General features: G+C 45.9%; 1 protein-coding gene across 2 annotated transcripts; it reads right to left on the minus strand.

Annotated features, from left to right (window-relative positions):
- Positions 1–719: 719 nt before the first annotated feature.
- On the minus strand, positions 720–27,560 carry fmnl2a (formin-like 2a). Of its 2 annotated transcripts, XM_085920078.1 has the most exons (29): positions 27,431–27,560; positions 27,128–27,296; positions 26,515–26,658; positions 18,080–18,163; positions 16,321–16,401; positions 14,307–14,383; positions 13,283–13,366; positions 12,598–12,753; positions 10,728–10,836; positions 10,571–10,647; positions 10,055–10,148; positions 9,113–9,187; positions 8,491–8,601; positions 8,211–8,360; positions 8,033–8,134; positions 7,694–7,961; positions 7,412–7,618; positions 6,661–6,785; positions 6,390–6,589; positions 6,093–6,327; positions 5,946–6,014; positions 5,785–5,865; positions 5,574–5,703; positions 5,352–5,515; positions 5,188–5,289; positions 5,015–5,110; positions 4,815–4,938; positions 4,016–4,140; positions 720–2,722 (listed from the first exon to the last, which is right to left on the minus strand). In XM_085920078.1, exons 3-28 carry the CDS (start codon positions 26,626–26,628, stop codon positions 4,049–4,051), a joined length of 3,207 nt encoding a protein of 1,068 aa, XP_085776204.1. In that variant the 5' UTR covers positions 26,629–26,658; positions 27,128–27,296; positions 27,431–27,560; the 3' UTR covers positions 720–2,722; positions 4,016–4,048. The 2 variants fall into 2 exon arrangements, with proteins under 2 accessions (XP_085776204.1, XP_085776203.1); XM_085920077.1 differs by lacking the exon at positions 4,016–4,140.
- Between the last annotated feature and the right edge of the window lie 220 nt (positions 27,561–27,780).

Genomic DNA, 27,780 nt, shown 5'->3' on the forward strand with positions numbered 1-27,780 from the left:
CCCCACTTTCTGATTGGCTGTTTGGTCTGTGACGTCACTTGGACACTCCATTAGGTACACCGCCATTTTCAGGTGTACCTAATCACAGGCCACTTCATTAGGGAAAAATCATGGTCAAAATTTAAATGAAAGTGAAAAGTGCCACACCCAAACAACCCCCCACTTTCTGATTGGCTGTGTTTGGTCTGTGACGTCACTTGGACACTCCATTAGGTACACCGCCATTTTCAGGTGTACCTAATCACAGGCCACTTCATTAGGGAAAAATCATGGTCAAAATTTAAATGAAAGTGAAAAGTGCCACACCCAAACAACCCCCCACTTTCTGATTGGCTGGTTGATCTGTGACGTCACACGAACACAGGTGTACCTAATCACTTCATTAGGGAAAAAGTTTAAGTGAAAGTGAAAAGTGCCACACCCGCCCTCACCCCCACTTTCTGATTGGCTGTTTAATCTGTGACGTCACTCGGACACTCCTTTAGGTACACCGCCATTTTCAGGTGTACCTAATCACAGGCCACTTCATTAGGGAAAAAACCGAAAGTGAAAAGTGCCACACTCGCCCTCACCCCCACTTTGATTGGCTGTTTGATCTGTGACGTCACACGGAGTGTGATTCGTTCATTGCAAAGATTTGTTCTTTTGAATTTGCCATTTTTATTTTCCATGTAATTATTTTTTGTGCCCATTCTATGTAAGAAAAAAAGATTCCATAGTACAATGTAAATTGTTTATTTGATCATTTTTATTGGAAATGTAACATCTCCTAGTTTTCAAAACAAACCACAGAAAAAGTTAATTTGCAGTGAGCGCAAAAATATCTAAAATACATTTCTGGTAATTGTAACCATGGCAGTCTTTCCAGTTCATTGAGAGGGATTGGGGGGGGGGGGGGGGGGTAAGGAGGTTATCCCCACCATAAAGTTGCCCTCAGAAATCGAGTCATTAGCATACTCGGTCGTTCCTGGCTGCATTTGGCTTTAAATATACACACAAAATCAAACTATAAGTTACAAAAGAACATTCAAGTTGTAGAGCACAAGGCAAAGGTTTCAACATTATATACAATATTAATAATCATCTAGTCGTGTGACTTCGGTACAAAACAAAACCGTTTGTAGCAAAAACTGTACAGTTAGGAAACACTTTCTTGCCTCTTTTTTCCAGGTATGAGATGACAGACAAGTAACTTCAGTGGTTATAGAATGAACATTTGATAGATGCAGTCTTAGGAATGATGCGTACATGTTTACCAAATGAAAATCATATCCAGTTGACATCAGGCTCTATACTTGGCAGGAACGATCAAGCTTGATATGACTGAATATCATGCAACAAGAATTTAGTGGAACATTGTATCAAAAAAGTAAAGCGCTCATGATTGCATGAGATTTTTTTTTTTTTAGATAAACTGAAATTTTTGAATCATATTCCAAAACCAAAGTCAGTGAGCGCAGGGAAGCAACAAGGAAACACCTGAATTGTATTAGAAAGTCATTTGAGATAATACATTTACAGAATAACATTCAAAATTGTATTATTTTTTTTGCAATGCTTCACTTTTTTGGTACAAAATGCAACTAAATTGTAATGTTGTGGACATTATTTTCCAAAGCTTTTTTTTTTTTTTTAATAATCAAATGGCCTCGATTGGCAAACGAGTTAGCCATTGGGAACTAGAGAGCGCTAAAGCCATTTTGTCATCCACGTCCAAACAGCCATCAAAGGTCTACTATTGCACGCTTAAAACATTCAGATGTACTGGCACCCAACCTAAATAACGGCACGAGTTTCAGACAGTGGACTGCCCCCTAGGAGTTGAAAGTGGAACTACATTGATTTCAGTATTCTTCTTAAAAATGTCTATTAATTTCTGCTCATTTTAAAAATGTTGAAAAAAAATTCTTATTAAATATTTCATCTTAAATATTTCAGACACCTATAAATCACATTTTTAAAATTCATTTGTGTAGCTTAAAATGGGCAAAAATATTGTCTTTTGGGCAGTATTCCATTGAAAAATGGGCCTTTTCTCTGCTTAATGTTGCACTTGAAAGTGCCACACCATTCTTCAGGTGTTTAAGCCACCAGAAATATTTGGCCACTGAATTTCGGTACGGAACCGACAAAACTGAAGCTCGCTCGCTCTCTCGTGCTGCACTTCTTCCCTGTCCACGCCCTTCGATTGGAATTGCTTCAATGCAAAACACACCTGAATGAAAGTTTAGGCACTTTTGTTTGTATGAGCAGTCCAGGTCCTTCATCATATAGATCATGAAGATACACACATACATATAGACAGTCTGTAAGCGATTGCCATTTGTTCACTTTCTTTTCACGTTTCCAACCGAATCCCATTCCAACCCGCTTGCAACATTGCGTCTGTCCCTCTGTTGTCTTCACAATGGCTATCGTCATAAACATTCATCATCAACATTTGGCGAGCAAATAAATGCTCAAACGGCTCATGAAGCCGTTGGAGCACTTTTTTGAAATCTTTCTGATGCGCTGGATTGGGCTTTCATGTCCATCCCTGGTCCTGGTTAACCTTAACACTTGCTGCCGTCCCCCCCCTTTTCCATCCCTCTGTCCGTCCTTCCGTCCGTCGATCACACAACCACTTCACCGTTGTTGAGCGGTCGCAGATTCTGGTCGTCGAAGCGCCTTCGGACGCTGCGGCGCACGGCGTCCGCTCGCCTGTAAGGCTGATTGCGAAGATCTGCCAAGAGAACGGTCGAGGGAAACAAAAGAGACTGTCAGTCGGCCAGCAGGGGGCGCTTGGATCACAGTGTTAGCGAGACGGCACTGCTGGCAGCCTATCTGTCTGCCCGTCACGTCAATCTATTGTTAGATCCGTCTGTCTGTCCATCTGCCTCTTAATTCTTTCTGTCTGTCGGTCTGTCCGTCCGTCAAAGCAGCACTAGGCAGCCGGCAGTATTTGTCTCTACTTGTTATGCGTGAGACTACAGGGCAGCAAAAAAGACTTTTTAAGATGCATCCTCCTCTTTTATGGCATCTCTACGAGCTTTCCAGGTTGCAATGAAAGTTTGCACAGAACTTTGAGGACAAAGTCGTACGTAAAAAAAAGCACAAGCGTTTCTTCGGTGGGCGGCAAGCAAGCAGTGCGCGTTAAAAGCTTGGCGGTAAACAAAGAGATTGCTTGCCAGGTTTGGGACACATCCACCACTAGCTTGGAGCTACCCGACGACTTCCTGAGCCTCGAGTAGACATTGGGAAATTTAGTAATGTTACTCCTCTTTAGGGCTGGATAAAGAGAAAACAAAACGGGGGGTTACCAGAATGCACCTTGGCGCGGCGGCGGAAGCTAAAGCGTGCAAAAAAATAAAGCAGGAGGATGCCAACTGCTCATTTAAAGATGGTGGACAGGCTGCGCGGGCTTTTGTTTTGCTGCCTTTTTTTTTTTTTTTCCAATGTCTTTGCAGAGAGGCTGCCAGCAAAATATACACACTGTTAAAAAAAAAAGTTCATGCATTAGGCAAAGAAAACATTATTGGAAAACAATTGCATGCATCATTTCTAGGTAAGTAGCTCATGAACACACAATGTGAGAAAAATAACATTTTCACATGCAATGGGCAAGAGTGGACTATTTTTTTTTTTTTTTTAATAATTCAGTAATGACCATTTTCATAATTTAAAGAAATATTGTAAAATGTTGCAAATCTACTTTTGGTAGTTGTACTAAGTTCATTTGGTTTTCACTTGTCAATTATTTTACTGGTGCATTTCCATTTGCGTCCACTAGACGGCAGCATTGAGCTAGCTGTCAATTTAGATGTTGATTCAAATCAACTCTGTTGGGGAATGATGATGAAATGGTGAAAATTAGAAGGGGATTCATGACGTCATGCTGGGGTGGACCTTCACCAACACCTTGTGATCGGGAGATGTAGCCACACACCCCAAAAACACACACACACGGGCGTCACCATGTGAAAGTTAGTCGGCGTGCAAGGTTGTGGGAGGAGGAGAAGGGGAGCGTTCCGGCAACCTTGTCGTTTTTGTGCCAGAGAGTTCTACAAGCTTAGTAATGGTACTCCTCATTGAGGGCGGGCTCGCAGAAGAACCGAGAGCCGCGCTTGGCGGTGCGGGCGGTAAAGGGCACCGTCTTCAGCACTGCGTCCACAAAACAAACAGGCAAGACAAGACACAATAGAAGAGAAGCACATTTCTACAGCAGCTTGACATTGTTAGCAAAAAGCATTGAAATCATTTCATCCATTGCAGAGTTTCCAAACGAGACAACCGGCGCTCTTTTTTTTTTTTTACGGTGACAGGCGTAATATCAGGCTTCAAAAAGATTCCACAAAAGGCTGGCAAAACAATACGCGAGTAGTCGTCGCTTTAATATCACGCAATTGTTTGTACGTGAGCCAACATCAGCAAAGGATGAAATCTTTCCCAAACTGTAGCCAACGTTCAGCATTAGGCGGGCGGACAGTTCATGCTGCTGCTAAATTATTTATCCTCACATCAACATTACGACAAGTTTTACCGATGCATGTCTAGTCAGCGGCCACAACGTTAGGTACACAAACTCCCCTCGATAACGATGCTCATTTGCTCAGAGTTAGTCGCAGCGTTACGAAGCAACGGCAAAGTAGCTCAGCAGCGACAACATGGACGACACTTCAGCGTGTTACTGGATTAGTTTAGCTCTGTTCACGATGAAACATCTGATAGCTGCTTTGGAAGCTTTTTACCAAAGAGGCCCTTCATGCAGGTTGTGAGCATAAGCGCACGTATGTTTGACAACCATGAGCGAGCAAGGCGCGGCCGGCTGCGATTACCCGTGATGATGTCCTCGATGGCGCCGTCTTTGCCTTCGTAGACATGGCGGCTGTCTTTGACTTGCTTCTTCCGCAGTTCCTGGATCAGCTCCTGCTGTTGCCTTTTGTTCTTATGGGACGGAGACTGAGGACAACACGTACGTACTCATCAGAGCATTTAAGCAGAAGCAGCAGGTCCACGACTCATCAGCAGGACTTACCTTCTGCTCTTCCTGCCTCAGGGCTTCTTGTTCCAAAAGTTTCTCCATCAGAAGCTGCTGTTGCCTCTTCCTTTGCTCGTTGTCCTCTTCGGCTTGCTGAGGAGATTCCCGTGAAGGTACAAGTAAGTCACGAGAATTCCCACGCGTACGTAAGCTTGATGGAAGATGCTCACCCTGTAGGCCTTGACAAAGCGAACAAAGACTGGGAAGAAGACAGAGGGCGGCGTGGTTTTGGAACTCTCGCCGTAGAACTTGACGGCTTCGTCGAAGGCGTCCTGGAAACAAACACGAGGGCGTCGGCGGCAGTTTGAGTTTACCGCGCGCTCTCTCGTCTCACCTGCGCGATCTTGGCGTCGTCCTGCAGCTTCTTCAGCTTGCTCTCGTTGTGCACGATGAAGTCCTTGAGCATGGTGTTGTGGCCGTGCATGCTGTACTCCCTCTTGGTCAGCTCCATGCCTCTCTGAAGCTCCTTCACATCCAGCAGGACGTTGTCCAGCGACACTGTAGAGCGTAGGAGATGTCGGTGGGATTCCCCACGAGCGCTGGCTGGCTGACCCACCTGCTGCTGCTTTCTCCACATAGTGCAGCTCGTTGTAGAAGCAGGAGACCTGCGTGTATTTCTCCTTCACCACGTTAGCGATGTAGTGCAACAGCGTGATCTTGCGGTCCGTCGACTTGGTGTCCAGCAGCTGGCGAGCCAAAGGAAACAGTTCTAAGAGAATGCGGCCCCGCGTTCTAGTCGGAATGAAGCCGGCCGGGCTGAAACTGACCAGGTCCAAACTTTGCAGCTTGAAGCCGTACACTGCTCCTCTTTTGCTGCTGTTCATGTAGTTTCCCAGCGCTAAAATAATCTGCAGGGGGAGAAGAAAGCGGCACCGGTTGTCAAATGCAGTCCGGGCAAAGATAATATCAGCCACAGCTCACGACGCGCCTCGAGAATTTTCTTCAGCTTCTGCGATGACTTGATGGACACCGATGCTGCGATGACTGCATGAAGTTGCTGTGAGGAAGCAGAAGGTGAATTTAGGCAATGAGAGGGGAAAAAAATAATGAAATCAAATAAAAACCCGCTACTGACCGGCGTGAGCATCTGGATGCTCTCGACAAAGTTGCCGATGAAAGCCATGATGGTCATCTTCTGCATGAGCCGCTCGATCTTGCTGAACTGCATCATGAAGCGGTCCTCGTCCGTCAGGCTCTCCGGCGGCTTGCGCTCCTTCTCGAACTGACGCAACGACTTGACCTCGTTCTCCGTGGGCTGGAAGCGCATCAGGCACTCCACAAAGTCCACGGGCAGAGTGCGCAGGTCGAACCTGAGACCCACAAGACGGGGAGTCAACCGCCAGAGCTTAAGAATCAACAACATTGGACTTACATCTGAATGGCCTTGCATATCTCCTCAGGGGCCTTGCCCACTTTCCTCAGCGTGATGGCCAAGTTCTTTGCTCTGTTGGAGTCCAACAGCGTCACCTTGTTGGGTCCCTTCTGGATCACCTGCTTGCTCATGGTCAGCTCCACCGCCTGGCCTTGGGCTTTGGTCTTGAACATCTCCTCAAACTCATCCACGTTCAGGTCCTGGGAGGCCCACCGATACATTTAGAAGAGGAAGGGGTGGAGGGAGGGGAGGGTCCCGAGTTCACGCTCACCTCCAGTATCCTCTCGTCGTCGATCTCGTTGAAGACGGTCCCGTTGATTTGGTTGGGTTTCAGGGCCACCCAGTTGAAGACAGGCATGCGGAACTTGGTTTTGATGGGCTTCTTGATCTTAACCGCTGGACGGGACACAAGGAGTCAAGTGAGAGTCTGCTCACACGCGCGTGCAGGCCATGTTGGGGACAGGCTCGATGAATCGGGGAGTGAACATGCTCAGTGGCCAACTCTTCAAAGTTTCTTCACTGCATCCATCAAAATCATTCTCTGGGTCAATGCTGACCTTTAATTTGAGTGAGCAGATGGATGAGGAGAAAGCTTCCTATCATCTGCTTTTCACAACAGGTGAGTGCGTGGGAGGGAGCATGCGATCGACACAAAAACACAACTCCACCAACATGCAGATCATTTTGAAACTTGGTATTTTCTTAGTTTTGACATGAAATCGTATTGGGGGTGGTGACAAATACATTTCCTCAAATGTTGATACACGTGGCCTCTTAGCCAACAGAAATTTCTGGAAAGTCCAAGAAATTACCAATTTCAAAGCATGTGGGTGAGGAGAAGGAGAAACAAGGGCTTTGAAAAAAATAAGCAGAGAAAGAAACCTACAGAAAAGTTTGATGGGTCCTTCTGGTTGGCAGAAAAAGAAAATGCAAAGATAACATTGAGAAGAAGTTGAGAAGAAAACAGAAAATAAAAAAAACATTTCTTTCTGAGGTATCTCCATCCACTTGAGGAAGCTTACCGGCCAAACCCGAGTTGATGATAACAGTGGGGGTCCCGCAGCCGGGCAGCGGAGGAGGGGCAGGAGGTGGCGGGGGCGGTGACGGGCCTGACGAGGTACAAAGTGGAAGTGGAGGAGCGGGCGGAGGTGGCGGCGGAGGAGGAGGAGGTGGCGGCGGAGGAGGAGGAGCCGCCGCCTCAGGAGGGCTCAACGTCGGGCCGTTGGTAACTGCAACGAGAAAACGAGACGCGACTAAATATCCAGAGGTGAGATCAAGCTCGTTATCTCAGGATGTTTGTCTACCTGATCCGTTCTCTGGCGGAGGAGCCACCTGGCCTCCCACATGGGTCGGACTGCCGACGCCGTTTCCGCCCGCGGCGCTGCCTTCCGCGCCGGCGGCCGGAACGATGCAGATGTCGCCGTTTCCTCGTTTGTGGATCCGGATGGTGCCCTGCTTCTCCAGCTCGTGGATCTTCTTCTCCAGGTGATTCTGTCGCTGGATGGCCTCGTCTTTCTCCTTCAAGATCTGCCGCAGCGAATGCAGCTTCCCGCTGCTGTCTTTGTAGGCTTCCTGTATGAATACGGTAGAAGATTCTGGATCCAGAATTAACTCCAGCCAATTTTCTAAGTCCATTCTCAGACCTTCATGCCTTCCAGATCCTTGTTTGTCTGCATGAGCTGCTTCTCCAGCTCCACAATCTTGGCCATGGCTTCATTCTCTGCATCCAGCAGCTTCTCTGTCAACTGGAGGGAGAAAAACATATTGGCACAAAATCGAAGATGGGTAAAGTGAACTCAATCCGCACAAGAGGTCCCTCACATGCGACATGTTCTCTTCCAGTTCCTCCACACGCTCCAGGGCGGCGTTTTTGGTCTCTGCATCCTCCAAGAGAGCGCCCACGTCAAACACGTTGTCCAAGTAGGCCTGGATTTGAACCTGCAGCTTATCGCTCTCTGTGTGCTTGACTTTCTACAAGATGGACGAGGTTCGCCAGAGAAGACGTTATTAGCAGAGTCCGCGCGGTCTCCGAGGAGCAGCCATGGCAACGTTGCGCCTCCCAAAAAAAAAAAAAAAAAGCCGCGTTGTTGTTTCAACTCACCTCTAAAAATTCATCCAAAGACAGCTTGGTGAAGTCGTACTGCAGATGAACCCGGAAGTTCATGTCCTCCACCGAGTGCACCACAATGTTGATGAACTGCATGCAGGCCACCTAAGAAGCAAGATTAGAAAAAAGGAAATATGAATGGGTAAAAATAAAACGTACACACACATTTGCTAGCAATAGCGTAAGTGTGCCAAAAAGGTGCCAATCAGCTCGGTTTGTTTACTTAAGCGCGGCGGCTCGATTCACACATCCAAGCGCATCTGCTGCTTTTCTCTCACTGATCCTTTCAAGCACTTTCCCAAAACAGTTGCCATGAATGAAGGCTCTTAAAGGGGCCCGAGCTATTATTTGATTCTGATCCGCTAACTAGGCCTACAAGCCGCGTGCGATACAAGTCTATTTATCGTAGCTTATCTTTGTTATTGGACGGCTCGCTAAATCATATATGTAGAGGACACGATCATCCTCACAGCAAAAAAATAAAAAAATCACTAAAGGATCTGCGAGCTGCCAGCGGTTTACCTCCTGATTGAGGACTCCGAGGGATCGCGTTCAATACTTTGATTGAAACCGTGTGTGCCTGCGTGGGTGGGGGGTGGGGGGGAGGGGAAAATACCATGAAATCGATGTTGTTGTCTTCGTTCTTGAAATACTCCATTAGCTTCTCAAAGCGCTGCTCCTCCATACAAACCTGCAAAAACAAATCATTGTCTCAATTACTAACGTCCGGCTGGCCACGGTGGTAAAAGCGGACGCCGCATCCATCTTTGTGTGACGGAGGGAACGCAAGCCATGAATGACTTCAATTAGGAAAGCCGGTGTGGAAATGAGAAAGCACAAATGAAATGCTTAGAAAATAATGCCACAACTTTCTTCAGATATAAAGTGACTTCTGAAAAATGATGATGGATGAAGAAATGCCAAGAGTGAAGTCTACAGTTCATCTGGAGGTCAGCGGTGGACTTTGATGGGGGGAAAAAAAAAAAAAGAAAAGAAATCGAACATGCAGTAAGTAGCAGACATCAAAAAAAAAATAAAAAAATCCTGAGACGGGCTATCAGAGTCAATGTAACACCGCTATGCTTTTAGGAGCCCCCTTTCAATAACAAGTTGAAAAATTCAAAGTGTTCCTTTGAGCAGACTGCGAGAAAGCCCTCATTATTCTCGCCTTGCGTCTCTCATGAGATGAGCCCTGGCTTATTCTGCCACTTATGCCGGCCGGCCGGCCGGGGAGCCGCGGTGTGACGCTCAATTTTTCATTCAGGATTAAATTTTGCATCGACCGCGCTGGAACTCGTGTTCGCCTGACGCATGCGACAAACGTCGTCTCGCTCCGTCCTTTTTTTTTTTTTGGTGCCAGAAGCCTGAAAGCTTATTCATCAAGGCTGTCGCTCACATCTGCTTCTCTGCTCGTCGGCCTTTTTGAGCGTGTGCCAAAGCCATTTTACTGCCGGGGTCCCTTCTCGTGAACGGCGGCTAAACGGGGGTCTGTGAGATGTTGACAAATAGCGCGTTTCCTGCGCGCATTGCTACGAGCTGAGTCACCGTCTGCTCCTACCTCCTTGAAGTTGTCAAACGCGGACAGGATGATTTCGTGGCCTCCCCTTACGAGACAAACGGCCGCCAGGAGCTCCAACACCAAAGCTTTGGTTCTGTTGAAAAAAATGAACATTTCTAACATTTGATAACTAAAAATCTTTTTGGTCAAAGAGACTAATTTAAATAATTTGATTGTGCTAATGACCCTAAATGTTTGGCTGAGTTACAAACCAAAATGATCTTTGCAAACAAAAGTATTCACTAAAAGTTTCATGGAGCAAAAAAACAAAAAGTGTGGGAACCAAAATCAGCAAGTCACTTTGTCGTATATCTGTTTACACATTGCGGGGCCTCGTCTCGCCTTTGGGGCTAAACGGCACGGCGGGTTGAGGCAGGGTTAGTTGACAGGAAATATTTTGAATCTGCGTGTGTGTCTTGATGAGAAACGATGTGAAAGTGGATACGAGCGGGTTTCACATCCTCTAACGAGGGCAAATGTTTGAATCACGCAGGTCGACATTGAGAAGCGGCTTACCTTGGGTTTTTATTGTTGAGACTTAGTGCAATTTCATTCACAGCATTTAAGTGGGACATGACCATGTTGAAGCCATACTGGAAAAGAAAACAAAAACATTACCAACGGCTCCAGAATTTGTTTTCTTTTTCTTTTTTTTAAACTTATGGCTTCTGACCTGGTAGTTCATGATAGCACGCAGGCACATGATGCAGACGTGGACGTCGTCTTTCTTGCAGACCAGCCTGGAGTTCTTCAGCGTCCTCCTGCTGGGCAACGTGTTGCATCTGAAATTGTTGAGAAGTTGATTGTATGGCGGGAAAAAAAAAAAAACCCAGAGTAGAAAACCGGACCCCCCTCAGTTATGGCCCACCTAACAGGACTAACACAAAAGCCGTATAATCTACAGCCTAGCCGGGGGGCCCACTTGATGCTCACTTTTAACGCTTTAATTTAATGTCTTTCACGGCAATATCAAAAACACAACGGCGCCGGGGTCATTTGCATGCAGACAAAACAAGTCCATTCATTCTCCCAGTCCGGCGCTCGCCGTAAAAGTTAAACGGCAAAGCGGCTTTGCGAGACAGCGCGCCGAGGACAACGGTATTTATTTTCAAACTGGGAAGTCGCAAGGTTCCGTTAAAAGCCCGGAAAATGTATCATCAGGCTCTTAAAGACAAGAAGCGCCAGTTCATGTCAGCAGGGGGCGTGACCACTCACGTGTGACAATATTTTCATCTCAAAATCAGAATCGTGATCAAGGATTGTTGTGTAAGAGGAAAAGCATCGACTCGCTTAGACTTGTCGGAAACCACCCAAACTTTATACAAGCAATTGAAGTGGAATGTGATCATTGTGAAAAGCTGAAATGGGGCTACATGTCTGCATGCATAATAAACCATGTCGACAAAAATATTGGGACTCTTGCAAAAATTGGCTCGAGCTGTTCGCCATTTCTGGAAAAGGCCAGCAAGCTTCAAATCTCCAACGACAGCACCGGGAAAATCCTTGATAGCGAGGAAGAGAAATGATTTGATCAGGGAATTCTAAAGGATGCTATATGAGGGGAACAAACTAAAAACTTCTACACTTCTACATACTACAGTGCTAGCGTGCTAGCTCGGGACAGAACGTACCGTCTTATTTGAGAACACTTTGGACAGTTGAGTGAGCTGGGTGACCTTTGGGGTAGCGGTGTGAAACAAAAACAATTGACTTGTAGCATTCTTTGGGACATTTTTGACATTCCGTATAGAACGAGAGTGTTGTTTGCGTCTAGTGCTCAGCTCCTACAGGGGCCTTTTTTTTTTTTGCATGGAAACTGCGCCGGATGGCATTCGGGGAAGCGCACAGGCACGGGGAGGCAGGAACAATAGCGGCAGAAAAAGCTATTTGAGAGCGCAGGAGGAGAGGACGGCAGTACAAATAATTCACATCCCCGACCGACACGGACAACGCAAGCAGGGGCGGCTCGGGAACAATGAGCCAAGCCGGGAGGCTTGTGTGTCTTTGGATGCAGCGGGGGAGGTTTGGGCTACGCCGACGTTTTGACCTGCCTGCTGTCGAAGACGGGCAGACACAAGAGAAGACTAAGGAGGACACAACAGAAGACATTCAACCTCATTGAGAGAGCCAGTCGCACATTTTCAAGAAATAGCAAGGGAATAAAAAATATGTCCAAGCAGTGTGATTTGGCTAAAAACGGTTCATGTGATCATGTGTTTGACTGGCTCAATGGAAGTCTTTGTGCGCAAGGTGTTCAAGTTAACCCCTTCAAAGCCAAGGATTAGAGGTCACACGAGTCAACGTGCGTGCCCGAACATCAATGGAATGACAGGACGGATTAGAAAATATATTAGCGTGAGCTTATTATTACCTACCGCTAAAGCTTCCAGACTTAAATTGTACGGTTTGGTGCAAACCCCAATGTTTTTTTTTTTTTTAATTCTGTTATGAGCAAAATCAATGTTAGTAATGAGTGAAAGCCAGTTAAAACGTATCTTAAGGGCCCACAAGGCAAAGAATCAGCAAAAAAAAACAGAAGGTACCGTAACGTTGAGTGGCGCCCCGCCCGGGTGATGCCGTTCCCGCTGAGGGGCGATGACAGCACGCTGCCTCCGTGCAGATCTTCGATGGAGCGGCTCCAAGGTTTGGACTTGTCCAGCAGGGCCTCCGAGCCGTTTTCCACAGAGTCGCCGTCGAACCTGTCGCAGCGTGGTCACAAATGTGACATTAAGGCAGCTGAATATTGATGAAACTGCTTAAGTCAGCTCATTGCTTAAGCGTGTCAGCTTAACAATGACACCAAATATATATATTTTTTGAACACATCAGCATTTCATCAGCAGCATTCCCGACTTTGTTGGCATAAAGAACTGGCAGAGTGAGTTACGACTGGCGCTATTTGGGCTTTTCATTCTACTGCGGTGCCAGCTCGGAGTAAACAAAATGTGGACGTCGTATAATAACATATGGTGGAGTGGGCTGCTTGAATTAATCACTTAAGTGCAGGCTTCTTAGAACAAGGGACCTTGTGACTGACTAATAATCTCGCCATCAATCTTTGGAAAAGAAGCTAAAGGTCTCGAGTGACTTTTGGAGCAAGCGTGCGGCGAGCGTGTGCTGTGTGTGTGTGTGTGTGTTGGGGGCGGACGCATCAGCGACTCTGTAGAATGGCAGCATTGTCTTCTTGTCACTTTTTTTTTTTTTTTGCACATTGGACGAGTGACTTACGTGACGGCGTACTGAGCAAAAGAAAGATATTCCACCAGCACGTCCAGCCCTTTGTTTTCTTCATTGAGGAACTCTCTTACCCACCTGCAAACAAGCAGCAGCAAAACATTTTTTAAAAAGCGTCAAATCGTTTTTCCTTTAAATGACCTTTAATAGGACGCAGTCAAGTATAAAACACTTTGCCGCCATATTGAAAGACAGAGAACCTTTATTTAGTCCAGACTTCTGAGGGTGTTCCTCTGACAGGCCCAATTGTTTAATAATGAGAGAAATTTGCAGGGTATAAACATAATGGCGCCCAAGCACGCTCCTTGCAACCCCCCCCCCCCCCCCCCAAAAAAAATGTCCTTATGAGCCCCCCGTGTTGTTACTGTGTGGACACTGGGGATGGGGACCAGTCAAGTGGTGCCTGGTAGGGTTGCTGGAGAAAAAAAAAAAAAAAGCCCCCAGGAGGTGTAGTCATGTTGTGCCACATGGTAATCATTACCACAGGGACAAGTCACAATCCTCCCATTGACCACATGTTGGTGAGCACCAGGCCAACTCGGCCATTCGACGCTTGGTACATTTCACCTCTAAACACAGGCTGTAATTATTCACTGTCTGAGAGGGTGACATCTTGCCCCCCGCCACCCCACCCCACCCCCGCCCGCCCTTCTGCCCCATTCCTATTATGCTAATGCTCCATTGTCTAGATTAAGACGATTACTGATGTAATCTAGTTTACTGGCATAAGGTCTTGGACAATTCAATTAATCTGTGTAAACAATTCCTGGACTAAATATTGACAGCCAGACGTTGATTCCCAAAGGTTTATTCAGAGGTCTGGGAGTGTAATCTTGGAGTATGACGCCGCTTTGAAAATGTTTACAAGCAGTCACGAGAGCTAGCATGTCTTGCTAGCAAATCAATCGGGCTGTTATGTAACGAGCAAGTCGGTGTGATACGGCTGAGGCATTTCTTTCAAAAATATGAGACAACTTGTTTTTTCCAATGTGGTGTCAGCTGTGGTGCGCTGACTCACCCTATATGATTGGTCCGCAATGAAATTTCCAGTTCCCTCAGGACTTGGGTGGACTCCTGAACTCTTCGGCGGAATTTCTAAGGAACAAGAAGGACGAGTTAATATTTGATAAAGCCAACCAGGTCGGTCAATCAATTCATAGCGCGGGGGATGTTTGTGGCTAGTTCGATTTCGGAAGGAGGATAGCGGCAGGCGCAGAGATTGGGTTCGCCACACACACGCACACACACACACTAAGCCGCCAGTAACCGCTGAGCAGTAAACGAAACAGAGAGCTGACTCAGTGGAAACTGTGAAGATCTCGCATGTGATCTTGTTAAGTGCCGTTTGGCATCTTGATGACATTTACGAACCGAATTGGTTCAAAAGCGAGCTGGGCGGACAAACGCTGTCGTGAAAAGCTGGCGAAAAAAGAAATGATGAATGAAAAGCAGGGCCCTTCGACTCTTACGCAACTAGAAGAAGAAATAATGAGGCAGAGGAGGGCAGAGGAGGACATTGCTAATCAGGAGCGCCATGGAAAGAAGAAAAAAGTGCTACTGTAATGTCTTGAAATAGTTCACATTATAATTACGTTTTCTAATTTGAGACGCTTCGAGCAAGAAGTTACATTACAATTATGAAATATATATATTTTTTGTCATTTGAAACAAACCGCAAACGTCAACTTAGCATTTCCAACTTTGCAAATGAACAGCCTGTTATACAAACTAAGTTCAGGAATTGGAATCAAATTTGCTGTCTGGTGACTATTCAACAAATACAAACCAATTCAATTTTTGTGGGGGTGGGGGGGGGACGATTTTTCTCGTAGCTGCTCCCACTCTGAGTCTTCAGGCTTTGGGCGGTGTGTTTAGCACATGAGCAGATGAGAAACCGTTTTTTTTTTTTTTTTTTTATTAGGGAGGAGCCCTTTTGTGCGGAAAGCATATTTTGGGGTACTGTGCAGGCTCCCAGATGCAGCCCCCCCCCCCGCTCTCCCTCCTCCCCAGGCAACCGCCGCGCACTCCACATAAGTACAACCAGCTGCTAGCCAGAGGAGGACCAGAGGGAAGGAGAAGAGCAGCGAAAGTGTACAAGGGGAGAGAATTGGGAGATGTTGGAAACATATCAATGGCTGATACATTCTTGAGGACTGGTTGGATGGGAGCTCAAGCTCCTTGGGCGCCCATTGGCTGGGAGCTGCGGCCAGGAATGCACCGGAGCCTGCCTGCCTATACAGAAAGCTCAGGCAATGACCTCCAGCTCTCTCGCCGCCGCCGCCGCACAAAGTGGCAATTGTTTGAGTTTCAAGAAAAAAGGGGGACGGCGCAGGAATGTAGAAAGAAGCCCCATAACTCTTTCTCTCTTGCCTCTTTTTGTCTCCTTCCCTTGTTTTTCCTCGCTCGCATGTCGCCTTTCCTCCAACGTCTCCCTTTTCCTCGCCAATTGCTCAATTTAGTCTCCAAATGAAGCGCCGCGTCCTTTGGGTTTTCCACCGAGGGACAAAAACACACGGCGCTCAATTGTGTCAACAAAACGACACGTGCTGATAGAAAGCCCAAAACTGGTTTGTCAAGACGCCACGTACTGTATGTCACGCATACACTAGCAAAGGTCAACGAGACCACGCCCCCCCCCCCGTGACCCCGTGTCTACTTTTCAACGCCTTGCAGCATCATAACCTTTCGGGATCTATATGTTCATGAGAACCAAGTACTTTTTGGGCCCGTTTAGGAAAACGATAACTTCCGTACAATCCATTAAATGAGTTTTTCGACGCAATTCTTATACCCTGTTGTATGGATTTAACACAACTCACAACAATGTTCCCTGAGAAACACCGTTATTTGTTTTGTATGGATGAAAAAGTTCCCATGGGAGCTTTTGTGTGCTATCTGTGCTCAGCTGGAGGAACATCCTGGATGAGATAGGATGAGTTGAGTGGGAAGGGAAAAGCTGTGCCAGTGGAACAGGGCATCATAGAGCAGAGAGGAAGGAGACAACAACTTATTATGTGGCAAGGCTGTCTCACCTTCCTCGTGACTGCCGGGTCAAGATAACTCCTCAGCTTTTGGATGTACGTGTGTGGGGGGTTTTTCACTTGGAATCGCTCCTGTCGACAACAACAACAACAAAAAAAGAGACAGCAGAAGAGTCAGAGGAGAAACGTTTTTTTTCTTTTTACCAGAAAGCCCTCCTATGCAATGTAGAATAAATAAGCAGTTGTGATTCTTCAGCCGACACAATGTTTAAACCATCTCGGTCTGCAAATGCAAAACTTGACATATTGATTAATGAGTGACGCTGTTTTTCTTGGAGAAAAAAAAAAATCGCAGCCTTCACTTGCGTAACGGTGGTTCTCAGGCTAATATTTCCTTTCCGGCCCAGACCAGAATATAGCCGCGCTTGAAACGAGTCTCCTGAGCATTTTTAACTGCTAGCCGGCGCAACTGTCTGCTGGCGCTTGGGATCAGTATGGATCATGTTTTCCCCCATTCTTTAGCGCCAGAATGTCACGCCTAGCGGTTGTAGGCTAGCTAACACCTAATAGCAAAACTACTGGCTAACAGCTAATGGCGAAACTAGCCTTGAAGATTATCGAGTCACAACAACACTGGGCCAGAATCACGGTCATGCTCACAAGGCACTGCACTAGGTAGATAAGCTGGACAAGGTTAAGCCATTACTCCAAATTTAGCTAGACAATGTAAATAGCACAAGATTAGCGCTAACTCAGATCAACGGGATCATCATCATTATTAGCAACTTGTGGTTTACTTTGTTTCCTGAAAATCACAGGAGTGTACAAGATCTGTATTTTTTTTTATCACACACAAACTAAATTAAACACGCCCATCGAGTGATCGACTCGGAATTGGATTATCTTCTATCTTTAAAATAAATTGATTTGGTAGTTGTATTTACAATGGAGTCTTACACACTGACGTATAAAATAATTAATCACCATAATATTCATAATCAAGTTACATCAATGATGGGAAAAAATTCAGACTTTTTTCTTTTATTTTTTTCTCTCAAAAAAAATACTTTTTCTATTAGCCGTACGTTCGTGGGACAGTCCCACTTCACGTTGGCTTATTGGGTTAAGTATTCAGAGTTGAAAACCGCATTGCGGATCGTAAAAATGTAACCTCGTTAAACTCTGACTGTAACAGGAGCAAAGAAAAAAAAAAAAAAAGAAGAGGATCTTTGACTAGCTGTAAGCCGCCCAGTGGGATCTGTAGCACCGTTCCCTTCAGGGTCAGTGGCTAACTATACACTCGGGGTGGCTGGTGGTCCTCATCTCTTATCCCATTTTCTCTTCTGCTCACAAAGGCAGAAAACTCTTGTCACGGCGGGCCGAGTGGCGCATCGAGAGCACAAGTGAGAGCGCGCTGTGTTATTTTCCACACGCAGCGCTGACGCAAATAACAGGCCGGGCTATTTAACCGGCTAACTGATGCGAGCTCCCCGCTGAGCCACTTAAGCCACTTGATGCCAAGCCAGGCCAGTGTGTCAAGACCGAGAAAGACTTAGGGCCTGATTTGTCGGCGCAAACTTGACTCGTCACGCAAACAGATGTGGAAGATGATTTACTAGCCGGACGCAAACAGGACAGCGCTGAATTATCAAAAAATCCGAGGGGGGGGCGGGAAATAAACGTTTTTTACTGTGAATCATTTATTCGGTCATAAAACGCATTGTGATGTCGGATGGAATCATTTGATTGGGTGTTGGTGTACTGTACCTAATATTGTGGTCGTGCGAGCAACAAAATCCTGTAACGTTACCTGATCGCAGATGAGCTCCCACTTCTTCTCGTTGTCATACTGCCGCAACAGGCGAGCTTTGTCTGGCGGGAGATTCATCGAGTTCTGAAAAAGAGAGAAGAGATGAAATGTCATCACATCACTTCATCATCTTTGGAGCGAGCAGAATATTTGATTGGATCTCAGTGAATATTCTGTGAGGCTTCATGCGGTTTCAAAAGTGCAAACTCCCCCGCCTTTAATGTCCAAAACCTGACAATAAAATCAAAGTGGTTTGGCTTTTGCTTCTTGAAAATGTTTTCCGCCCCGCCCTGATTGGCCGGCGCGACTCATCTATCAGTGTTGACTCTCCATTTTCCTTTCCATGGATTTTCCATCAGAGCTCTCCAGGGGAGGAAAGGGGAAGATAGATGATGAATACCCTCCGTTCAAGTCTATTTTCATGAATGAATAATGCAGAGTCAGGTGCTGAGCGAGCCTTGACCGCTTTCCAACTGACTTCGGAGTTCTTCTCATGTTTGACTCGTCAGCGTCGTGTATTCTTGTCTGGCCTACACAAACGGGCCGTGTAATTGAATAATGACACGTAATGTGACGCACAATTACAGAATTGTCAAAAAAAAAAAACCTTGTGACTGCTTATAGCTTCATACAAGTGAGCAGAAGATTGAAAATAACAGCGAGCGTCGGTACAAAGAAAGGTTTCAGTTCATTTCAGTCTCCCCCTGCAGGAACGTCCAGCAAATGTGATTAGTATTCAGCAGATGCGGCGAGGCTACAGTTTGCCGCCGGGACTCAATGCTGGGAATCGGGTTGGGGGGGCAGCCGGATATCTACCTCATAACATATTAACCCATTCACTGCCACGGATATATATAAACCCGTCACGTATTGCCGTGAAATTTCAAGTAGAAGTTTGTAGAGGTTTGGTGGTGAAATGTGTGTCACCATCATGAGAACAGTAGAAGAAAAAAAAGTCACTGATAAATCCAGTTTGAGCAATGCGCTAAGTCAGCATTTGTCAGCCTTTGTTGCATATCTGTAATTTATCATTTTGCAATATAAAAGTTTTTTTTTTTCTGAATTGTTGGTAAATGTTGACCTGGTTGAGGAATTTGACAGGTGACATTTTTTGCTTAGTGACGACATGACCCCGTGAATCATAACCAAACGGATTGTCACGGTTGAGTTTAGCAGCTTCGCGAGTCATTGGGTGAACCCAAAACACACGTTTGACTCATTTGCGTGCGTATCTGACTGATGGAGCACCAAAAATATCACGGCGGTCCAAAAAAAGACGGCATCATAAGTGATCGAGTAACAGATGTCCATTTTTCTGCTACATCCTATGGCGAGATGTAATCCATGCCATAAGAACTCGTCGCCCGCGGCAGCTGCTTGTAATCTTCCGGGGGCGAGACCCAACAAAAGTGTGTGAATTGACTAAGTGTTGCTGATAATACCAACAAAAAAAAAACACACACACACATGCATCTGACAGATGCCGCTGGCTGAAATTATAACCGTGCTTGTGCGCAGCTAGCATAACTCAAAGCAGTGACCCTAAACATGAGACACTCCCTGAAAGCGGTAATAATAAAAAAAAAAATTAAAAAAATCAAGACGACACAGGGGAACTCCGGCAGACTTCACTGGCGGCCGGCCCACATCTGTACTCCATGTTTGTGAATTTGAGGAGACGCGCAAGCATAATGATCACATTTTAACGAAAGGTTATTTACTTCCTTGGAATGACTTGACACTAATACAACGCAGATTGCTCAAATTACACACGTGTCGCTTTTCGTACAGAAAAGAACTTTTCAACTCTCGGCCATTCACCCTAGAATGTTTTTTGTTTTTCCTGTTTTGGCCCAACCGGAGAGAATTATGTCTGTGATCTTCGAGGTTACGGCTAGATAATCTATCACCGGAGACGACGCTAATAAAGTTTTGACATTTCGACTCGAGTCGTTTTACAGGCGGCATATGTTGAGTCGGCAGTGTCAAAATCAAAGGACAAAAGTAAACGCATGTTACTGTAATGTTTGACAGCAAACTTTTTTTTCCGTGTTTTGGACCAAGCCCAGGTAGGAGCGCCCGACTAGCGTTAAGTGCACATCGCAAGCCAATTTCCATGGCAGCCGAGCAAGTTGAAAGCCTTGCGGGTCTTCATTTATTCACTGTCTGTCACTACTTTGCCGCGGCTCTTCTTGTAATATTCAGAAGAGTTCTCAAATCAAAGTGCTAAAAAATCCCGCCGAGGTTGTTGGACCCTAATTTGATCCGCGGCTCCTTTCCGTCTATCACGAGCAGGTCGCAGTAGTTGTCACGTGCCGACAGCTTCATCGCAGAAGAAGGCTCGACTGTCATCAACAACAAGCAGATACTTTATCTTGCCCTTGGGCTTTTAAGACTCCAGATACAAACACAAGCAATTAGCATCCGTGAATCCTCTCGTTAAAAAAAGCCCAAGTCGTAAAATGGCCAAAAATAGGCAGCCGGTTGAAATCCCACCATCTGCCAGGAGCTCTGCGGGGCCACAACCTTCCCAACACAGCTGGCTGAAGGAAGGAGCGAAAAGGAAAGATGACAGACATCCTTCACTCTCATACGATTTTTTTTTTGGGAGCGACTCGGCGTTCATTGCGGTTCAAAGTACAAATAAAAGTGCAAGTGTTTCTAACAAACAGTGACTGTGCTACATCAAATTAGCATTAGCTTAGTGTCAATGGTTCTAACAGTGACTGTGCTACATCAAATTAGCATTAGCTAACTTTTTTTTTTTTTTTTTACTTTACCAGAGAAGTGCAGTTATCTAAGCCAGTTCTACCTTGCAGTCCAAAAATAGCACTTAAGTGCAAAATGATCCCCAAACTTTGGACCTTCTGCCTAACTCATTCTTTCCTTCTGGCTCACATTACTCCAAGCGGGGGAGGGAGAAAAAAAAATAAAATCAAGGCGAAAATCCTGTGACCTAGTGAGAAATTTGCAGTTTACAACATCTGCATGACTTGAAATGCTGTGATGGGGTGAGCAGAAAAAAAAAATGCCATGACTATTCTCCGCCGGTTCATCACAATTGTTTCATCATCTTCCACGGTGACGTGCCGCAACAAGACAACAAACCATGTGTCGAAAGAAATCTTCTCAAATGACTCAACTGTGAACCACTCACATAAATGATGATTGAGCTTCGTTTTCAGCATTGGATGCATGCTTGCTTGCTCATTTTGAAGAACAAGCTTGGATATATACGACACGAGCATGTGACAAGCGTGCGTAAAAACGTCTGGGAGCAATTAAAGGGAGCATTGCGAGCTAGCCCCAGCACGCGGCCCTCCGTTTATCATCACGCCACGCCGCCGTAATCCTTCGAGGCCACAGGTGTCCCCCGTCTGTTCTCAGATTATATATTTGTAATCCCCGAGAACCCCCGGGGGACCACCTACGCTACCCCCGCCTCCCATCCCAGCCGCCGCCTACCTCGGGACGCTTCTCTTTATATTTGTGAAGCTGTTGCCCGGAATGTTTTACGAGCAAACACACCAGCGCATTCCGACGATGTTCCATTCGGACCGACATTTTAGAATTGGATTTTACTATTTACTTTGGGTTCATTAAATCATCGCTAGTGGCGCCTGAAGAAGACTGATACAGACTCAAAACTTCCTCTTTGCCATTTAAATAATCCAAATATGGAATATGGACAACAGATGGTTTCGCTACGCAGTCGGGCAAATCTCAACAACAATACGGAGTAGGACGCGAGTCGACAAACGTTCCCTCCCATGGATACAGAAAGGGTGGGTTGCTTTCCAAAACGGCGTCGAAGAGGATGGAAATTGCTTTGGAGCAGCCTCGGTCGGAGAGCTGTCCAAATAAAACAAGTGTTACATGACCAGCTGACCACAGAGGAGGTCTGTCCGGTCAGGCCAGATGTTTGATTGCCAAAGTGTGCCGACCGAGATCAAAATGTCAACCGTAAGACGACGAGAGGACGGGAGACGCAAATACAACCCGCTTAAAGACATCTGCCCATCTGTCCTTAGGCGAGGTCATATAGAAAGGCGCGCACACAGAACCACACAAATCTTTGCTTTGTCTCACAGCAAAGTGATAAAAACATTATCAGCGAGACAGACGGGGAACAAGGTCGACTTTCTGTTATTCGCACCAAAACGAGACAATATCGGAGGTTAGAAATTAGCACGAGAAAATGTCAACGTATATTTTTCTAAAAAGACTTATGGATCTTGTGATTGTGAGAATAATGGCCTACTTATGTGGGAAGCTATTGGTGGTATTTATTTCACAGCTCGTAAAACAAAACATGTCACGTGTTTTGGGCTATTTTCATTTATGGAAAAAAAATAATAATTGTGACCATGGGCTGTTCACCGTATTGTAAGTTTTGTACAATTGGGAGTTTGTCATCACTTAATCTGTACTCTTTATTCCATGAGTGGCGGATTGGTTTACAGGTCTCCTGTAGGGAGGGAGGGAGGGGGGGTGGGGGCTCCTGGGGTCCAGTCAAGCCCGAAAAAGCAGACTGTTGTATTGTCTGGAACTAAGATGGTGTCTGTATCAAACACTGGCAAAAAAAAAAGTACATTGAAATGCAACCGGACCTCCCATTCTGTACTGCACATGTTCATTCTGGCAAGCTAGCTTCTTTTGTGCCTGAAGCAACTTCAAAAGGCTGCCAGTGAAAAAAAAAAAAAGTTGGTTTTGAAAGTGGGTCAATCAAACAAGGTCACAAAATCCTCGCAAATTGTCAACACGTCATCAAGAAGACGGCAAACGGTGGAGGCGGAGTAAACCCGCATTTGTTCTCACGATGGAAGCTAATTAAGTGAACACATCCGGCTGTTCTCCAGTCATAGAGTTTTTTTACACAGGGATGGACAGAGTAGCTAGCTCAAGGTTTTCGGAGAAAAACAACAACACCAATGTCATGAGATAAAATTGGCAGCGGTACCAAAACACACCACCCCGATTGGTCAGCGTGACATCGGAATGTGTTCCGAGTCGAGCGCATGGAAGCGTCAACATTTTCTGGACCCCTCACAAAAAACAAAAAAAAAAAACACTAGCTTGAGTTGTCGAAATGTTGTTATTTCATTCAGCATTGTGATAAAGACTCTTCCATCGCCCATTTTCGGGGTCGAGAGAGTTCCAGCCGGGTGGAAATTATTCTTCATCACTCACGTATTCATCTCAGTATCAACTTTGCTGGATAGTCTGCCACCCAGGCAGCAGAACGAGAAGCAAACAGCCTCAAAGTGACCTGAGAAGAACAATACAGAGAGGCCCAGCACACAGCCAGAGAGAGAGAGAGACCCGTTCTTACATAATCTGCCTCCGAGCCGAGACGAGATGCCTTCGGGGTGCGCTCTGGGGGATGTGAGTGGCACATTATCACCTCGAGAAAAATCTCCGCATCGACTGCGTGATGTCCAAGCATTTCATTTCATGGCTAATTGCTGGCCGGCTTCCTGCGGGTCAAACGCACGTCCGCCAGCCATCGTCCACAAGTGGATGGGGTGGCCTCTGGTTCTGGGTCCTGTGCCAGGCTCTGTGCTGGATTCCCAGCAAAATAAAGAACGGCACTGTTCGCTGGCATTGCTGCACGGGTTTAGGCCGCTGTTCGCCCTATGCCCGTTGGACAATGCCCTTTGTACTGCTTTTTAATGAAGAAGAGTCAACACAAGCAGGGCTAGATGAGTCACTTCCCGGGTACCGAACCGCTACCTTTAACCAATCATTTGGGAGATGCGAGGAATCTATTCCAACGACAACATACTGGTGAAAAACTTTACAGAGCAACTCTTGACTTGTTGAAAGCAAAGCAAACGTTCTTCAATAGGGGCCAAAGGGACATTTTGGTGAATTCTCTTCAATTAAAGCGGAATGTTTGTCGACAGTCTCTGTAATTGTCCAAATACTTTTGGTCTTGACTATGAGTCACCCGCCGAAACCAAAGGCAGACAGAAAATGGCTATGAGTGCTTTTTCCCCTCCATTGTTTCACATTAGCAAGTGTATTGAAAATACGTGCGCCCGGTTGTCACTGTCAGCTGAGCGAGGAAGCCCTCGAGTGATTCATCTGATGACACCGATAACATCAACTGGAGGAGCCGGCAAATGAGCTTAGATGTAATCTGGCCAGACTAACTGTGAAATGCAACCAGCGTACAGCAAGTCTCCATATGGCAGGTTGACACAAAACAACTCGGCAACACTTGTATTTCAATATGATCGAGAAACGGCACCGCCACTTTGAAGCTTTGTTCACGACAACGCATCATCCGAGTCAGACGCTCGTCTTTAATCCGAGCGGCGACGCCGACTCGTTTTCCAAAGAATCGCAAAGGCCAGTTCTCGAACGTGAGCCTCACACGTACACGCTCTGCCACCTAAATCCTTCCCTTCTCTCAAACACGGATTAGCCGTTTAGCTAACTTATCATGCGGGTAAACACGCCTCTTTTTAGAAGGTACAACCAATGAAAAAAAAATTGGTTGCAAAATAGACACGGTTAGCACACGTATGACTTAATACTGACTCATGACTGATAGTAGTTTACTAAAGATAACGTGCGGATGTGAGTGACGCAAAAATAAAAGATAATGCTCCGTAATTACATGGAATGATTTCATCTGGCTGTGTCGTGACAGGTCTGGAGTACAAAGTTTTGTCATTGGCGCCGTGATGAATGAGTCGGGGATGCCGAGCGTGGTTAATCATCAGCCGTTTAGATTTCAGTCGGTGGTGATAAGCGGCCATTGTCATCACAAAGGCAATCAAGGCTAGCGACGCATGATTGGAACTTCAATGACAGTAAGTAAGGCTTAAAGCCTGCGATTAGGGCGCTAAATTCCGCTAATGCTGGAGGGCTTCCGTGCCATCAAGAGCGGGGCTTGTGAAACGGAGGCCCGAGCGAGCGCGTGTTGCAGCGCTTGTTGTTTTTGGCCGTCGCTTTTTTTTGTGAGACTGATATACGCTCTTCTCAAAAAAGTATTCAAACAACGAGGCCACGTGGATTCTTTGGTTTGACGCTAAACGTTTAGCTGGGGAAGCGTCTGTCCCGCCCAAACAACCCACTCGGGGGATCCGACCTGATCTCCTTACCGCCTCGTCGACCCCCCCAACCTGAAAACGCGCATGAATGGAGCGGCAACATTTTTGACCTGGTCTCGCTTTGTTTTACGATGGCACGAGCCGTAAGAAGTCGCCGCCGTCTCCGGCCAAATTCCTTTTGGCGCTGAGGCGCTAATGTTTATGAGCGCGCGATGAGAGGGCGACAATCACGTTTGACCCATATTTCTGAACCGCTGCTCAAATTTCAGCCCAGCTGCTTTTCAGTCTTCTGGGGCCTTTATCGGCTAACAAATAATCTCCCAGACTATGATGTGAAGATGGAAATATTATCTACAAAGTAGTCTTGGAATCACACAATGGCCATCTCTCTTACTAAGTCAACAACAGTGTACATCATTTAAAAAGTCACATGGCCCACCGCAGCCCCCCCCCCCAAAAGATTCATTTGTTCATCTCTTGGTGCCTAATGTAAGAAATGGTCACAATACTGTTCGAAGCACGACACAATGTCAACTACTGGAATTTGCGCTACATCCACATGGCAACTTCCAGCGGGGAGCAACAATCTGCCCAAATGCTAAACGAATTTCTCTGTAAACGGAAACGGAGAAAGATTACGTCAGCCAAATGGGTTTTATCTTTTCTGTCTTGAAAACTACAAAGCAAGAGTTCTTTGGAAGGGCGAGGCAAGCTTTTTTAGCAATGTGTTTTGTATTGTCATTGCACAATGCTGATGCCAGTCTACAGTGTGTGTCGACAACACAAGACTGCCGTAGAGAAAAGATCAATACTCAGCATGTTTATTACAAGGTGACAGATGGTCCAACCACTGACCTCATAAAATTGGAAAAGAAAGCCTTTCGGAATTGCTATTTCCTTTCATAAATTGCCTTTTAAGTGGTGCTTTGAAATGAAATTAGGAGATTTTGTAACGCTCAAAGTGAGAAATAATTCAGTTGTAATTAACTTTTTCAAGTATTTTCTCATATTTTGTGAAAACAAGTGTGCAATTCAATGCCTCTGTCAAATGGTTATCGGTGCTCTAAATAAGTTTTTCCACTTTTTAGGGTTGAGTTCCATAACACGCTTTTCCACCCGCTACCGAGTAAATTTCATCTTGACTTTGTTGTACAATTATCACATTTTTGATATTTGAGGCTGAAAATGTTCGAGAAAGCCAATAATCAGGAGCAACATGACAGAAATCTTTAGTAGGTTGGGCTCCCACCAGGTTCTGGGAACTCTGGGGAACAACAAAAGGACTACCAAGGGTCCAACCCAAACTCACACAGCTGTCCCATCTCAGGACTGGAAAAACAACAAAGCTAAGTTTAAAAACTTTTTTCTACTCACCAAAACGATAGCAAATCTTTCCTCCAGTTCCCCAGGATCCGGCATGGGTAGTTTTAGGGGCATGTTGTGGCCTCTGAGATCCGTGTGCTGGTCCATGCTCCCTGCGTTCCCCATGTTGACTTGGAACGACCACTTTAGTTCAACCTAAAAAAAAGTATCCACACGTGTTTTTAAAAAAAATAAAAATAAAAAAAGTTCTATTCCTTGTCGGGCTCACTTCTTCAACATATCGAACACATGTGAGGAGTGAGGCGGAGGGCAACGGAGCGCGGCGAGCCCCTGGTGAGGACGCATTTTCCCGGCAGCAGAAGGAGGCGGTTGGCGGCGGAGGTTCTGCTGGTGGTAGTCGTTAAGACAAACCTGGAAAGTTCTCTCGCTGTTATCCGAATCTCGCCCAATTTCGATCGCTCTTCCACTCGGCGAGGATGACGAGGGGCATGATTCACGCTTTGCACTTACTTTCCACGCCGCGGAGTAGTCCCGACGAGGAGGTGATGTGTGTGTGAGGGGGCGCGCGTGTGTGTGTGTGTGCTCATTAACTAGTCCCTCCTCTCCTGAGAAGATAGTCAAGGAGGAGGAGGAAAGAAAGAGGAGGGGGGGGGTCCAAACTTACACGGTCACCCCTGAAGCTTCACACAACGTTCATGCCGCACCACAATGATTCCTTTCAAACGGGCCGAACCTTCTAGGTCTTCTTTTCCTCCGGGGCGTAGCTCCACTCAAGCCGTAGCCAAGGAGATGACTTTTTTTTTCTTTCTATTGCATTGTGGTACTTTGAGTCCCTGAAAACAAAAAACAAAAAAAAAGGGGGGGGTAGGTTTCAATTTGGCTTTTAGACGACATACTCTTCCTTACCGTTTGAAGTGCTCTCTAACGTTTGACTTAGTCTTTCAAAGACAAAAACGTGAATACGTACCCTACGTCACACAAACATTGTAGCATCAAAGTGTTGGCTTTATGAGGTGCGGTAGACACTTTGGAGTCAAGTCACAACTTTTTGCGAGGCAGTTCGTGACCAAACTTCGATGTGACCCAAAATCCAATGAAAAATTACGGTATTTCTATAGCCACGCCCACCCGCGCCCTTGAACATCAAGAGCACCTATTGGCCAATGATAAGGTGTCATTTAGTAACCACGCCTACTTGACTGTTTTTATAGCATAAATAAAGGGCAGACAAAAGTACATTTTGAAAATGGTGCATTTATTCACTTTCATATTTTGCTCTGAGGTTTAATTGATTGAAAACATAAATAAACAGAAAAG

The sequence above is a fragment of the Syngnathus leptorhynchus genome, chromosome 9 (genome assembly GCF_054491065.1).
Source record: "Syngnathus leptorhynchus isolate UIUO chromosome 9, UIUO_Slep, whole genome shotgun sequence".
NCBI lineage: Eukaryota > Metazoa > Chordata > Actinopteri > Syngnathiformes > Syngnathidae > Syngnathus > Syngnathus leptorhynchus.

Coding starts and splice junctions, on each gene's coding strand:
- fmnl2a (XM_085920077.1), bottom strand. CDS start 26,628: ATGGGGAACGCAGGGAGCATGGACCAGCACACGGATCTCAGAGGCCAC. Junction 12,754..13,282: donor TTTGCTCAGTACGCCGTCAC/GTAAGTCACTCG, acceptor ACGCTGCGACAG/GTTCGACGGCGACTCTGTGG. Junction 9,188..10,054: donor CGTTTGACAACTTCAAGGAG/GTAGGAGCAGAC, acceptor TTGTTTTTGCAG/GTTTGTATGGAGGAGCAGCG.